Raw genomic sequence first — 16,805 nt, 5'->3', positions numbered from 1 at the left:
AAGAGTCAACGATGGACTGATAAAGGGCAGCAAATGGGGATGTCTCATCATCACCTCGAATATCTCTGGCAAAGTGGAAGGTCTCCGGGGGGAAGTAGCAAACTGCGACAAACAAATCCTGGCTAAAAAGAAAAAAAAGGAGGGAGGGAGGGAGGTGGGTGGTGGCTGAGTGAAGGGGTAGCGGGGAGCGAAAAGGGGGGGTGCGGTTAGCTGCAGCAGCGCCCAAGGAGGGCTGAGCGGGGGGTAGCGGCCCGGGGGGGGGGGGGGGGCGGGGGGCTTAGCGGGGGGGCTGAGCAAGGGTGGCGGAGGGGTAGCGGAGGGCTGAGCCGGGGGGGGGAGCAGAGGGCTGAGCGGGGGGTAGCGGAGGGCTGAGCGAGGGTAGCGGGGGGTAGCGGGAGGGCTGAGCGAGGGTAGTGGAGGGCTGAGCGGGAGGTAGCGGGGGGGCTGAGCGGGGGGGCTGAGCGAGGGCTGAGCGGGGGGGGCTGAGAGCGGGGGGCTAGAGCTAGAGCGGGGGGGCTGAGCAGAGGGGTAGCGGAGAGGGGTAGCGGGGGCTGAGCAGCGGGTCTGCACGCTATGTACGCTCAGGGAGGTTGACACAAAGGAGCATTTTCTTTGTGTTTGCCCACCCTACAAGATCCGGGGGCGCTACCACTGTCTCTATCGTGAGGGGAGTGGTTTTGGCCCTCTGTCACGACTAATCCATTTCCATGACCAAGTCTGTATTGGACTTTATATCTGATGGAGATGCATCGACAAAGGGAGACACTTCTGCGACAAATCTGAGAACAGCAAGGGATGGCCACACCACCACAGGATATAGAGGATGACCGGGCACAGCGACGCGTCACAGACTTCTATACATTTGAGTCAGCCCAGGACACAGTGGAGTGGAGGAGGAGGAGCTAGCCAACATGAGAGCAACCTGGATGAGCAGCCGGCACAATACCACCGAGAGGGGCATAGAGACCACATGTGCGACAGAGAGTCCCCAGAGCACTCTCTATTGAGGTCTAACCTATCACCGCTTTCCCCAGGGGGGACCGACAGAGACAATGGGTCACTCTGGACATAGCTTAGAGAGTCCTTAGAGTGAGAAGACCGTGTCCCCCACCGTATCGCGAGACAGCTCGACATACACAGATACGAGACATCTTCGCAACCCACCAGAGAGCCATCACTGTACCACGCTTTCGTTTCTAATGCTGATCTGAGTCCCAGTGCCGATACTGACTTGTTTTTCAGTTTGTTCCTAATACTAGATAGGTTGAGCTGGCCCACTATGTAGTTGCAGTTGACTATTTCCATTCAAGATTATGACTTTGTTAGCATAGATTAGTACACAGCAAGGATCCTAGCGTGCCCTTTGCTTCAGCCCACTGAGGCTTGTATGAGTTTGCTTTTCAGTGTACTTTGTCCCATAGGCCCGAGAGGCCTCCCGTGGACGTCTCTCTCTCTCTCTCTCTCTCTCTCTCTCTCTCTCTCTCCGCACCTCATGAGCCCATTTGAGGCAATGTACAGATGCAAGGTTGGAATGCCCTCTTCAAAGGCATGGCTGTGAAAAAGCAGCAAGACGGAATGATTTGGAAAGGATGGATGCCATTCTGCAATTGGCTAAAAGGAATATGCAAGATGCCCAAGCCAAGCTGAAGAAGTATGCGGATGAACATAGGAGATATTTATCTTTCAAATAGGGGGATTATGTGCACTTGCGTCTCCATAAGATCCGTTATGCAAAATTCCTTAATAAAATTAAAGGGTGCACAATGCGTGAGTCATGAAATTCCTTATTTAAATTAAAGAGTGCACAGCAACAATATACCTAGATGAATCCACGAACATTTCCAAACACATCCTCTAAAAACACAACATAGTGCAGTTTCAATCTCATGACAGTCACTCATAAGGTTGAAAACCATAAACTCCATCACGCATAGCATGGACTAGCTACTATGACATCCCCACTGACCTCATCAGTGCCCAACAGTGGGTGTAGATCATAGTATAAACATATGCTCTCACACTCACAAATCCACACACCCACACATACTTGAGCATCCATTTATACAAAGGTCTTTGTACTGAGTTTCTGTCGGCACTCCGGAGGTGAAGGGGAGACTCAGCCATGACGAAGGCTAGCACTAAAGGAGAAGGCTAATCAAAAAGTAGTCCAAAATCTCTTCATTCAAGCTACAACGGCTTGTGAAGTCTAAACGATTTCATTTAGTCTCTCCCAAACAAGCATCTAAATATCCTAGAAATATAGGAAGAAGGCTCCTCCTTAGACATTGTGTTGGTTAATTGTAGAACCTATCACCCGTGTTGCCTAAACCTCGAGTGGCATCTGTATTAACCAAACCTGTCAGATAGTCTCTAGCAATTGATTGTACATGCTATCACATAGCTTGATTCTGGGGAGTCTCCTACCAAGTTTCTCTAGTGCGAGCAAGGCGAAAATATCATCCAACATAGTCGTGCCTACAATATCCCTATGACCTCATCGCCGTATGGCCTAATCCTCGACACAAAATATGTCGAGACTCTCATGCAGGCCATTTTGTCTTTAAAACCCAAAGGAGAAGTTTTGGCTCCCTTAGGTATGGACAAGCTTGAATCCTGTCAAATCCTGTCAATCTATGTCCCTTATGGAAAGGATACCTAGTCCCAACTACCCCACTCTAAAGGGAGAATTTCATGAAGATTGCACCACCACACTTGTCCTCTGTGAACTCTAGGTGTTGAAGTCTCATCGTTCACAAACTAAGAGTCCCAACTCGCAATTTCCACCTTAAAGGCCCCAATTCTGATATCTCCTACTCAAAGTACCTCATCCCTGATGAGCTGGCCCTAGTCAGATATCTTTGGACCAAGGGCTGGCACAATCAATATGCAATAGCCTTTGGTATGGCCAGAGGCCAAGGACTAAATAGAGCGAGTCGGTTGCCTCTCATACACATCATTGCTGCTGAAAGAATATGCTCCTTAAAAAACAACATGCCAATGATACCTCTTACAAATCCCTTTAGGGGCTCTTTGCAATGACTCAATCCATATGGTTGCAACCTGGATTACATGTGGAAGGCATGCACTTTGTAGCTCACCATGATCCAGCTCACCATGGTCCGGCTCAACAAGGGAGGGAAGGATGGGGGGGCTGAGAAAGAAAGAAGGTAACAGAAGAAAAGCTCCTCGAGAGGTTCTTACAAATGCATAGCAATGCCTGCAACTGTATGTCAATATATTGAGTATGAAAGCATACTTTTAAATGTTTTGGTAATCTGCTATTTTCCCCCCATTTATGGTTCAATATTTCATCCCAATTGCAATTATGTCATGATGCCAAGACTCAAATATCTGCAGTACAGATTTGAAACAAAAGCTACAAGCTAACCGTTTATGAATGTCATCTTCCTTGGTAGCTCTAAGAGCAGCATCCTTTGGTGGTAGCAGCTTGCACAAGGCTAGAGCTTCATCAAAACTAAGAGATGCAGCTAGCTGCACAATCTGCAATCATTTCAACAGCCAAATTAAAAGATGATGTCATGCATAAGGTACACTCCTGCTGCATCAGAATCACATACTTCTTTTTGGGATGCCTATCATATCCTGTTTGCATGTAGCTGATGGTCAGAAAACATAAATTTCAAAATCTGATTACAGGTCTTGACAGATCACCTGAACGGCCAAAGGCACCAACAAAAGAGCATAAACTGCAGTATCAGATGCTGCAATCACTTGGGGCCCACTTGGAACGAAGTGGCCACCTGAAGGAAGCACATGCATCTCTCTCAATGGGAGCATTTGCACTAAACTGTATGGAGACTGCAAGTATCTAACCTGTTGCCATTTCAAAAACAACTCTCAAATGAAACACCTTAAAACAAGAACATACAAAACCTTTAAATAAAAACATCTCTCTCTCTCTCTCTCTCTTTCTTTCTTTCTCTCTCTCCAGACAGACAGACAGACAGACTCAGATTCGAGACATTTTCACCGCCCTATATAAGGGCAGGGTGCTGCCCACTGCAGCCCCTCCCTTCCCTGCAACACCTGTACTGGTGCCAGGCCATCTTGCAGGCCCTTTAACCTGCTCATATACCTCGCCCAAGACCCCTCCTTGTAGGTGACTTTCCTCTGGAATACCACGCCATGTCTGCTGCTTCAGATCAGCCTCTTCCAGGCCAGATCTTGCTTCTAAATACATCACCCTCTGCTCCTGATAACCAGCTCCATCTGTCGCAGCCATTTACTCTATTTGATGTGAGGTGCTGCCTAGGTGGCAGCCCCCTCTCTTCTTTTTCTCTTCGGCACATCCTGCCCTAGGTCAAGTGGTCATGCACCGAATCTCCTTCATCCATATCCAAGTTGTAGAGCTGATTCTGAAGAAGCAAGATCCAGGATGTGTCATCTAACTTGTACAAATCCTTCAGAATGGCCCACGGCCCCACACCTCTACTAACGTGTCGGTCATCTAGATGTGAGGAAGCACAGAGTCCACCGTAGTCCCTATGATCAATGTCAGGGCATGGGCATCTCTTCCTTCTCAAGCTTCGAGCTCCTCTCAATCTACTGGTATGAGTATCCCCCCCTTGTTGTCCACCATATCCTTCAGCTTCACCTCCACTCCCGTTGTCAGTTTCCACAGCTTCCGAGCCACTAAATGACTCCGGATATTCACCTTCCAGATAAGGTAATTTGTCCCATCCAATTTCCCAGACTCTCCAAAGTTAGGGGTGGTAAAAGAAAGAAATTTGGGAGAGGAGGAAGGGAGAGAAAGGGCTGAAGAGGCTTCTGATATCGACATCTCTGCTGCTAAACCACACAGCAAAGTTGAACAAACTCAACCTTCCGGAGACCAAAACTCAATACGCGCCTGACTGAACCTGAGTCACCCCTTCTCGCAAGGGCACTATCCTCCAATCGTGAAAGTTAAATCTTAAGACTTCTGAATCAGGGTCGTCCTTCACCAAGGTCCTTGCCTTCAGGCTCTCACACTTGTGAGCCTCCTACTTGGGCTCTGATACCATGTTAGAAATCGACCAACAGAGGGTACACACAGCGGAAGACTAATAGAATAGCCCAAAAGCTCACACAGTGTGTGTGGGGAGTGGAATCACAAACTTCTTAAACTTATGTGCATCAAATAGATGTGCGGACTCATCAATAGACAATGATCCAGCTAGATATAGAAGCTAACAAAAGAATATATATTTCCGTCCAAAAATATGGACACAATACAAAGAGAGATAGATCCAAAGTCCCACTAGAGCGTGGTCCTTTGATCTTACCACGTACTTCCAGATATCTCTAGACTTGAGCCCACGTGCACCACCTCGAGCATATGTCGACTCTCCCTCCAGTTCACAACACCTTGCTGCACTAGAAGACAGCCAAGATCCAGCCCCTAGGGAGCCAGTCTGCAGCACACCTTCAACTCTCCTTCACCTCCAAGATGACACCCAAGGGAATGCCTTCAGGCTGCTCCTGTCTGCTCCTCTTTCTGCTGAACTGTTTTATGATGTTATAGGCCCAAGTGCCTCCTTTTATAGGCCCAAAGGGCCCCTTGAAGTGGCCGACAGGAGCAGGCCTTCTGGCCGACTCAGTCTACCCCTAAAACCGCCCCCACATGCCCTTTATTTGGGGCTGTGGGCTGTGTGCCCCTTGCCTTTAAGTGGGGGCCCAGCCCCCTTGCTTTGTGTGCCAGCCCCCTCCCAATCCCCTCTAAGCATGGGGCTGTGGGCTGGCCTGTGTGACCGACCAGCTTCCTGGCCCTATATAAGGGCAGGGTGCTGCCCACTGCAGCCCCTTCCCTGCAACACCTGTACTGCTGCCAGGCCATCTTGCAGGCCCTTTAACCTGCTCATATACCTCATCCAAGACCCCTCCTTGTAGGCGACTTTCCTCTGGAATACCACGCCATGTCTACTGCTTCAGATCAGCCTCTTCCAGGCTTACTTCTGAATACATCGCCATCTGCTCCTGATAACCAGCTCCATCTGTCGCAACGATGTTGGTCCCTCCAGGTACCTTACTCTCTTTGATGTGAGGTGCTGCCCATGTGAAAGCCCCCTCTCTTCCTTTTCTCTTGGGCACATCCTGCCCTAGGTCTCCCTCCCCCACACTCTCCTCATATGGGGTCTTACAGATGGGGAGGTGACGTTTCCAACACGATCTTCATTGTTGCGGTGTGCTATTTCCCCCCAGATACATCATCCTATGCACGTGAGGTCTCGACAGAGGGACACAGCCCAGAGGAGATGATATATGATGACATCACAGAGTTCTCCCTGTAGGGAGATACCCTCCTTCTTGGTGACCTCAACGCACGCACAGGAATTAGACAGATGGGCTTACTAGACTTCGCATCTGATTCCCTCATAGTAGCAGAGATAGATGCAACAGAGCTTGAGATAGTGAGACACTCAACAGATGCACATGTAATAGGGTATGGGTGACATTTATTAGAGCTAGGGGCCGTCCATGAACTGAATATATAACGGCATCCAAAGATGGCCATCGTTTGGTGAGCTCACTTATTTCACACATGGCGGGGGGACAAGTACGGATGCATGACTATACATCCTCCCCCACTCGATGCTAACCACTTGTACGTAGCCTTTTGCATTTCTACTACCATGCCAGGAGTCACAGGGAGAGCGCCCCCCCCAGCCTATTGGTGTCCAAATCCACTTTGAATATGTGGCAGTCACAGGGAGAGCGCCCCCCCCCAGCCCACTGGTGTCCACATCCACCTTGATTGTGCTCTTGATCCAGTCTACGTGAGCCACCTAGCTCAGGAGCTTCTAGCCCTACTTGGAGATGATGTAGATTCACCCGCCCCTCAGTTATCTCAGTGGTGCAGGACACTGCTACTAGATCTTTTCATGGATCCGCAGCACATGTCCCAGCCGGGAAGATGCCTCAAAACCCTTGGTTTGATGACAAGTGCAGAGAGATGAGATCTCACCTCACACAGGAGCAAGCCCTAGGCCATCTGACAACAGCTGAGGCGCAGCGGATCTTTCAACGACTAACATGTCAGAAGAGGTGGGCCTTCCTCACACACAGGATGGATGAGGTAATCCGATCGTTTTGAGAAGGAGATCCTACCATTGGGGGGGCTTCTATCTTAGGGGAAGCCGCCTATCCCCATCACAGACCCAGATGTTTTACATACATGTGCGAGCTCACTTTAAGATGTCCTGATGCAGACCCCACATGATATGTCCTCTCTGCCCAGGCTCACTACTTGTCACTTGCTTACTGCACACAATGCACAAGCTGCACTTGGTCGGCTCCATAACCGGAGAGCCCATAACATGAGGAACTACAGATTGAGCATTTCGCGCATGGACAAGAGGTCTCGGCTCCGGTTTTAGCGCAACTGTTCAACCACGTTGTATGCTACAGCTTCCCACCCCCTTGGAGCACTACCACCATTGTACCAATACACAAAGTAGAGAACCCCATGGACACTGGGAACTACCGCACTCTTATGATTGGCCACACTTAGGCCAAGATTTACAGGTCGGTACAAGAGAGGGAGATCAGCGGTACACAGAGGCACATGGGCAACAGGCTCTAGGACAGGCTCTAGGACAAGCAGGATTCCGAAGACAACACTCCACCCTAGATCACAACTTCACCCTACATGCTAGCATTGAGGAGGCGGGGTCAAGATGCCATAAAGTCTACACTTGCTTTGTAGACTTCCGAAAGGCCTTCGACACTGTCCCACAATCTCGCATGATCAAGAGACTCCCAAGACATGCACATTCCAAAGGTCATGATATGGTGGGCGAAGAGTTCGTGCCCCAAGAGGCCTGTCAAATTGGGTTTAGAGCACCATCGGTGTGATGTAGGGATGCCTTCTTTCACCAACTCTCTTTGGGCTCTACATTGATGAGATCGCATCCTTCATTGACCACCTAGGAGGCGATTGATCACTACTGGCTGATCTGATGATACAGATACTGCTATATGCGGATGACGTAGTTCTCATATCCACATTTGGATGCCCTGGAGGTGTTTTGTACAGAGAGAGACTTGACAGTCAACCTTGGGAAAACCAAGGTTATGATCTTCAACACCTCACTTGTAGTGCTCCACCGACTTAGCTTCACTTATTGAGGTGGGCCACTGGAGATAGTGGGAGCAATCTTTACAAGGCAAGTGTTCACAATGACCCATGCAACTAGGGCACAACTCACACGAGGATAGGGAGCTTTAGCCCAACTGGAGATACAATGCTTTCAAGCACACTTTCAATATCTGCCGCGAAGGGTTGGCTTTTCGACACCCATGTGAGGCCGACTACCATGTACGCAATACCCTTTTGAGAGAGTGATCTATCAATGACAAAGTGGAGGAGATTTGAGTGGCTACAGGTGATTATGGAGACTATGATGATTCGACGTAAGACCTCACTTACCCATCAGATAGTATAGGCAGATTTCGCCATGACCCCTCTCTAGGTTGATGCCATTTTGAAGACGGTAACATTCCTTCACAAAGTTTGGGCCCTACCCCACTGGAGACTACCGAGGTTGGCTAGAGTCATCCAGATGGCTAGCAGAGAGCAGGGTCAACACAACATGCTATGCATGCATATCCACATGGTTTGCCAGGCATGGTATTCAGACGAACTGACTTCCCCCTTTCAGTACAGTGGATTCGTTGCTTGAGTTGATGCCACATGATGCAAACGGCGTTCGGGAAATCCAAGGGGCAGTGAATAGATAACAACCATCAAATACTCAACTTGCAGTCATTTAGAAAAATATCCAAAACACACAAAGCAATTCCAACACCAATATTGAGGACCTAGATTAGACACCAGTTTTTGGTATTTCTTTATCATTTATTCAAAAGGCATCCAAATATAAGAAAAGCACTGTCATGCATCAGTCCAAAATCAGCCAACTGAATACTCCGTTCACAGCAATTCCGTCCTGCTATGCATCTGCTTCAGTCTCAGACAGGCATCCCAGTCAAGTGCAATATCCCATGGCAGCCTTTCTTCCAATCCTGGCTAATAGTTCTAACCTGGTAGCTCTGATACCCTTAATGGGACTCCTGGCAGGAGAGAGATCAGCCAAGTCTGTCCTGGCAGCTTTGATACCTTTCAAGCGAGTCCTAGCAGGACAAAGACCAGTAAAACAACCAACCTTGGCTGTTCCTGGCACACAGAAAGGCTAGTTGTAACAAGGCAATAGGATATGAAGATTCTGAGGCAGTAGGAGAGCTTCTGAGAAGCAATCAACGGATCTGAAAGCTCTGGGAACCTTGGAACAGGCGAAATCAGCAGAAGCAGCCCTGGACAAGAGGACAACAGCAAATCGTCTTGCCTCTGGCACTCCTCTGATCCCTAGCAGTCCAATCTTGATGGGAAATTGAACCTGGTAGCTATTTAGCACGCTGGAAGCCCGCTGGAAGCAATTCGCCTAGTTCTGGAAACCCTGGAAGACCTCTGGCAGGTGCAAAACAGCTGGGCGATCTGTTTGGAAACCCTGGAATAGCCCAGATAGGTGCGAATTTGATAGGCGACTGGCCTGGTGGGCTTCTGGCAAATTGTGAATCAGCAAATAGGCTCTATCAGGGCTCTGGCAGGGTGCAAAACAGCGAAACAGCCCCCTAGAAGATGCGAAACAGAAAAACAACCAGCCTAGAAGCCTGAAACAGATCTGGAAAGTGCGAAACACAAGGACGGCTGTCCTGGTGGGCAGCTGGAAAGATGCGAATAAGCAATGTCTCCCGGAATGGCCCTGGCAAGATGTGAATTTGCAGAACAGCTCCTTGAAGATGTGATTTTGCAAGTTGGGACCTGGCAGGGCTCCTGGCTAGTGGCAAACAGCGAGATGGGCTCCTGAAAGGTGTGTGGGCAGCTAAGCAGGAAAAACGAGATTCTATAATGAGATGGAGCTGGACCAACCCTTGCTTAGCCCCCAATCCACTTGAGCCAAGAATAGCTGCCCTGCAAGTCACTTATCCTTTGCCTTGGCCCAAGAATTAATTGCATTGAAGTGTCCTTTACAATTTTTATCCGTTTTAGGCTAGGTCAGTCACCGTAGATTCCTAAACATTAGAAATTCACACCCCAAGACACGTGATGAGATTAACTGTATCATACAGTTAGATCTCCTCCAGCTCCATACATCTCGGACTTTTGGGGAGGGACTAGGAGTTCCCCACCAAGATCCAATTCTATCATGACCACTTCATGAGAGCATTGGAGGATGGACTCATCATCAGACCCCAGTACCTTGAGGATAGAGGAGTCTGTCACAGGGGCGTGATTCTAATTATTACCCAAGCCCTAGAGCGGTAAAAAGGCTAACCTAGTGCATTAATTCCTAGGGCCAAGAGGGTTAGAGAGGGGTAAAATCCCTTTTGCTAAAAATAGCTCCAAGAGCCGCGTTTGGCTAGTTGGCTTGGAAAGCAAGCATAAAAGTCAAAATTTGCTTTCAGGGCTGATTACTAGACCACAAAAAGACAGCGAGAGGCAAGTCATAGGCTGGGAAAGTGCTTCAGGGCTATTCTATCACATCCCCTTGCTGATTTTCGACTAAGACAGTCTTTGGGCTGTTGGTGGGCTGCCAGGGCTGCCAGAAGCTCAAAAACGAAATTCATTTTTGTGTCAAGAGCCTCCAGATCAGTTCAATTTTGCTGCATACCTGCTGTCCGCGCCTTCTAGAGCCCTCAGAACTGAATCGCACTTCTGCCGCACCATCAGTTTCGCCATTTCTCAGGGCTATTTTGAGCTCCCAAGCAAGCCGATTTGCTTCCAGACTAGGCAAGATCCTAAGTCGTTGTCAGAGGCCTTCCGGGTCTGTCAGATTTGCTGATTATCAATTTCGCCACCTCCAGGGTTCTCAAACAGGTTATTTGCAGAATTCACATCTACTCTAAGCACTTTGGAGCCTCCAAAAGTGGGCAAATTCTCTGTAGGAGGTTGCCAAGGTGCCAAAAAGCTTCCAGTTCAATTCGCCTACCAAGATTGGACTGCCAAGAGACAGAGGGGTGCCAGGAAGAGATCATTTTGCTGCATTTTTTCCTCTCCAAAAGTGTTGCTGATGATTTCGCCTGCAAGGCTTGTGTCCTTGTTGGTTTCTACCTAGCTGGCCTGGTTCAATACGGTTTGGTTGAGCCAGAGGTTGCCAGATACTAGGTATTTTGGTTGTTGGATGCCCTACTCTTGCCTGAGATTGCCCACAAGCTTTCGCTAGGATGGCCATGGAATTTGCATTGAGTTTTGATGCCTTTGCACCAGTCGCAGTAAGGCTGCTTGAAAATTCAGTTGATTGATCTCTCGAGCGTTGTGCAAAAGTCGAGGCTTTGCTATATTTTGATCTCATGGAATATAATTAAAGAAATACCATAAGGGGTGCCAACGATTTTGTGGCCCTCGGCCAATCTAGTGTTTGGTGCGGACTAGGGGCATTCTAGCTCTTGGATTGTGTGTTGGAAGTTTATTTGTTTGCTGTCTTGAATTTTTCCAAGCGGTTGTAATGAAGTGATTTGCTCATTATTTTGGATTTACTACCCTTCGGAGAACCTGAAGACTGATGACAGAGTCTCGCATGCACTAAGGATTGCCATTGGATAGATGCGGGCCTCATCACATCAACTGAGGGTTGAGCCATGGAGAGCGGCAGGCATACCCCGAGATAAGCGAATCTACAAACTATGCACGCTAGACAGAGGAGCATTTCTTATGTCTACCCAACCTACTATGAGATTCGAGGACAATACCACTGCCTCTTTCAAGAGGGACACGGATTTGGCCCACTCTCACGGCTGATCCATTTCCAAGACCACGTCTGCATTGGGCTCTATTTGATTGAGATGTGATGACACAGAGAGACACTATTGCGACAGATCAGAGAACAGCAAGAGATGACCGCGCCGCAAGATGTTGTGGCAGACTGGCTCCAAGACATAGGAGTGGAGGAGGAGCTAGCTGACATGAGGGCACTATGGATCAGCGGGGAGAGACGACACGACACTGCCATGCAAGGGACAGTAGTAGGAGATGACGGCGCCACAGGATGTTGCGGCAAACCGAGCGCAACGACATGTCAAAAACTTTGATGCATTTGAGTCAGCACCAAGACATGGTGAAGTGAAGGAGGAGCTAGCTGACACGAGGACAATATGGATCGCCATGCGAGGGACGCAAAGGCTGCACTCGATGTAGAGACCTAGACACGTGTGTGCACATTTTTCTTAATAGGAAAAAGTATCACATGTCCAAATTTGATCCCGTCTAAAGCAGTGGCTCCAGCTCGACTAGTCCTATCTACTGAGATGATCCACCGCCATAACAAATCGGTCGGTGTCCATCATAAATACATATACATGTTACACCATTGGCGTATACTATATAATAAGGTTTAAATGTCTACTAATCACGGATTATTGATTTCTCGTCGTGACACTCAAGGCTCATTCATTTGGCAACATGCCAAGTGTCAAATTCTAATCTACTTTCCTAATTACATGCCACTAGGGGCAACTCTGGAGTCTTCGAAGCACTTCGTCATACGAATGATCTCCGAAGCGCTCGCCTAGCTCCATATTGCTTTGATTCTTCAATCCTTCTTAGTACCTGCAATCATTAGCTAAAGCGCACAACCATGGCACCCATTAATGGTCAGCCCTTTGCATGCAAATAATGATCTGTGGACTAATTCTAGTCACTGTGGGCGTCCCTACCAAGCAAACATGTGAACAAAACATAGAACACAATTCTGAGTCAACCAGGTCGTAATTAAGGGGCTTTACCATCAGTCAAAGCGCCTTAATTATGGCCATAGAGCTGCAGCCAAATATAAGAAAGAGGTTGTCTATTGCTGCTTCGCAAGCTTCAAAAAAGCATTCGATATAGTCCCATGTACGAAATTATGGGAAGGATGGAAAAACTTCTAATCCCTCTTGAACTTAGAGAGGCAACATATTGACTCTATGAGAAAGTTTTAGCAGAGCTGGCACAGCCACTGGTAGACGGATCATGTTCCAAGAAAAAAGCTGTCATAAGCAGCGATATAGGGGTTAAGCAAGGATGTCCCCTCTCACCAACACTTTTTGGCCTCTTTATTGATGACTTAGAAGAGAGGATGAAAAGACATAGCAGGGAGGGTGTGCAGATTGTAGGATATGCTTTAATAATGCTTAATATGCAGATGATGTGGCATTCTTTGCAAAGAGCAAGGAGAACTTGCGAGCACATTTAGATGCATCAAGAGAATTTTTCAGACACTCAGGAATGCAGGTCAACATAGATAAGACAAAAATAATGGTAATTGGGACACATAACAAACAGGTGGATGCCGCCTTCAAAGGAGAACCCCTAGAAACAGTCAACACATATAGGTATCTTGGGCTGTATTTCACTGACAACTACAAATGGAATGCATGTGTGGAAAGGAGAATACTAGGACGTCTGAAAGCATTATATAGCTTCCAAAATAAATGCAGAAAATCATATCTGTGGAATTGTGAAATGAGGAAATTTCTATAAACTATGCTTGTGCAGACAGTAATCCTTTATGGTTGCCCAACCTACCTGGACTATCAAGGATATACTTGGAAAGGATAGAAACGGTGCACAAATGTTTCCTAATAGGGAAATTAGGGTAAAGCACCGATACCCTACCCCATCCTACTGTATAATACCTGTAGAAGGGGAAGCAATGTATCAATTCATGGAACAGGAAATTAACTCAATCGACAGCTATGGAATGCAAAAATACCTTCGGGAAGACATATCAATATCTAAAAGGTGTCTAATCTGCAAAATCTGAACTAGCTCACATGATCTAGAGGTGGAGATGGGAAGGTGTGCAAGACCCAGAATCCCCAAAGAACAAAGGATCTGCATAATTTGCCCCACAGGGGAGGTAGAGAATGAGCAGCATGTACTACACACACATCAGAGATTGTTATGGGGACAGCTTTAAAAATCTGATGGAGCGGCCAGCAAAAAGAACTAGGGCGCTACATAAAAGATGTCTTAAAACATCGCGACAATACTAGAGCTAGCCTACAAGCTAGCTCAACACGTACTCACTACTTAGCAATTTTGTAATATCTAATTTCACTAGATGTAAGGGATCTCTATTAGTTAATAGTGATCGCCAGTCCCATAGATCTTGAAGGGTCTCATGCGGACTTTAATAGAATCATCTCAGATCTAATTTCATGGATGTTACGGATCACTATTAGTTAATAGTGATCGCCAGTCCCATAGATCTTAAAGTGTCTCACGCGGACTTTGATAGAATCATATCATATCATATCATCATCTCTCTCTCTCTCTCTCTCTCTCTCTCATATCATATCATATCCTCTCTCTCTCTCTCTCTCTCAACAAAACAAAACCCAAGGAAGTTCTTCCAAAAATTGCATGGTAATAAACCTCATGAGAGGAAAGCAACATGGGAAGACATGATACAGTTCGTCAAGACCACTACGGAAGGGAGGGAGAAGAGAAAATGAATCATGAGTTTTCCATCAAAGCAGCAAGCAACATAGACCTCAGGAGAGGCAAGCAACATGGAAGATATGATACATTTCATCAAAGACCTCCATGAAAGGGAGGGAGAAGAGAAAATAAATCATGACTATTCCATCAAAGCAGCAAGCAACATCATAACAGAGGAGGACGTAGGGAAATGGAAAAGCTCCAAATACACAAGGGCTACTAGCAGAGATGCTCACATAGGGAGGAGAGAAGACAAAGAAAATGCTCACAAGACTTATAAACATGACCCTAGAGGAAAGGTTTCCTTCAGAATGGCAACTTCGCAGAATTGTACCGATCCACAAGGGAGGAGATCAGCAAGGTGGCAAAAAACTATGGCACCATCATGGTGAGCAGCCTAATGGCCAAGCTGTATGGCACTATCCTTGAGCAAAAAATCAGCAAATGAACGGAGATACGGATCAAGGCACCATCCCAGGCAAGGTTTCATCCCAAACACTCGATAGTAGACCATTTGGTTGCCATAAGGGCTGCATCGGAAGGAACCAATCATAAAAAAGAAGCTGTCTTTTCTTGCTTTGTAGATTTCAAGAAAGCCTTTGACACTATTACACGCAAAAGCTATGGGAAAGACTGAAAAAGCTGCAAGTTTCTCACGAACTTCAAGAGGCTACATACCGTTTATAGGAGAGAGTTTTAGCCGAGCTAGGTCTCTCATCTTAGAGAATTCGTAAAAATAAACCACAAAATACTTGCCTCGATAAATCGAGAGAGTCGAGCAAGGGCATAAGGTGGGTTGATTACTACAAGGCTGGGAACTTCAGACCATGTGATTCCACCAGGATGTGTTAACTTGCCATTTTGATCTATGAATACGCCCACATTGTCCTGCCCAGGACAAGATAGAGTCAATCCTCCTCCTGTCAACTGAATACAAAAACAAGGCTGGAGGTAGCTGTTTCTTTGCCAACCTTGCCCAAAAGAAGCTCCCCATTTAGAAGTGGAACAACTAAAGGCGAAGCAATTCGACCACAGGGAAACAACTCGATTGTGACTCCAGTCGTGGTATTCAAAATAACATATTCACGCCGAATCCCGAGACACAAAGAATCTCCACACCACGCCATGGACCTCACGATGTCTGGTGCCGCAAGCTCTTTCACTTCGGAAAATTCTCGACCTCCTGTTCAGAAAATAATGAAAAGATGCAAGTCAAAGGGAAACAATTTAGTCCTGTGTGAACTTCGGGCGACATTACGTTTCTGACGTACCATCATATTGAAAGATGATCAATCGTTTTTGCTTCGCTGCACACAGAAGGCCCTGCTTTTCATCCAAGGCATACAAGGACGCGCCTTTTGTAGTCGAGAGGTAAGACACAACGTCGAATCCGGGAATATTATGGACTACGACAGCGTCCGAGAGCGTAATAAGCAGGTTTTTAGACTGCCATAAATCCATGCAGGAGACGGGCTTCTTAGAGAAGCCAATGAGAGTGTCCTGAAGAGTAAAAGCGTCGGATTTGCGGATGGGATCCCATGGAAGGGGATCATCATCGTCATCCGGAGGCAAACTAGGGGAGTAGATGCGGAGGGAGCCATCGATGCAGCTAATCAAGAGGCGGGAACCGGAGAGGGCAACACTCTCGATCTTGACGGGGCAAGACTTGACGAGGTCCTTGACATCGTAAGCGTTGTGCACCATTGGAGCTTCCAAATGAGCAGCAGCAACCACAACTGTAGAGCAACTTATAGCACTGAAACAACACACACAGTCTCTCTCTCTCCAAACACTCACACGCACGTTGCCAAGATGTCACACAGCCAAGCGCGTTTAACGGGTGTGTGCCAGTCCTGAGCATGAATGTAACCCCAAGCCCAATATGGCTCACCAGATACTACCCGACAGCTACCATGGCCCAAATCCCATCTTTTGTATTTCTTAGTTTCTGTATTTTTCGTATAGCACTCAGCAAGGGCCTAGTGAGCCCTTTGCCTCGACCTTGTATAAGTGGTTGTGCCTTGTCTCATAGGCACGTAAGGCCTCCTAAAGACAAAAATATGACAGCGTCGGGCCCAAGAAGGAAGTGCATAAAGCAAGTTGAGTATGGCTGTATGTAATTGCAATGGTACCCTTTGGCCTTGGGGGCACTCTTGGCACTTATGGGGGGGGAGGGGAAGGAAAGAACCCAAAAAAAGAATCCGTTTGTGAATTTCCACATGTAATTTTTAAAAAAATTAGTTTAAATTATGTGTTTCAAATGGCCATTTCTTACAAAAATTACCTTTTAATAGCCAAGTGCCATTTTAAAAATCTCTTTTGCATC

General features: G+C 47.2%; 1 protein-coding gene across 1 annotated transcript in view; it reads right to left on the bottom strand.

Annotated features, from left to right (window-relative positions):
• EMB2754 (Vacuolar sorting protein 39) overlaps positions 1–16,295 on the bottom strand; it is an 85,480-nt gene extending 69,185 nt beyond the window's left edge. The window contains exons 1-5 of the mRNA XM_087398378.1: positions 15,751–16,295; positions 15,451–15,662; positions 15,236–15,367; positions 3,673–3,834; positions 3,389–3,501 (exon numbers count right to left, since the gene is read on the bottom strand). Coding sequence (XP_087254504.1) covers positions 3,389–3,501; positions 3,673–3,834; positions 15,236–15,367; positions 15,451–15,662; positions 15,751–16,183 — 1,052 coding nt within the window. The 5' untranslated portion in view covers positions 16,184–16,295. The remainder of the gene's footprint in view (positions 1–3,388; positions 3,502–3,672; positions 3,835–15,235; positions 15,368–15,450; positions 15,663–15,750) is intronic.
• Positions 16,296–16,805: the final 510 nt, after the last annotated feature.

Source organism: Dipteris shenzhenensis, chromosome 27 (genome assembly GCF_047967505.1).
Source record: "Dipteris shenzhenensis isolate YYH24624 ecotype China chromosome 27, Dip_SZ_1.0, whole genome shotgun sequence".
Classification (NCBI taxonomy): domain Eukaryota; kingdom Viridiplantae; phylum Streptophyta; class Polypodiopsida; order Gleicheniales; family Dipteridaceae; genus Dipteris; species Dipteris shenzhenensis.
Note: the sequence above shows the minus strand (reverse complement) of the source record. Positions and strands in the feature narration are given on the sequence as shown.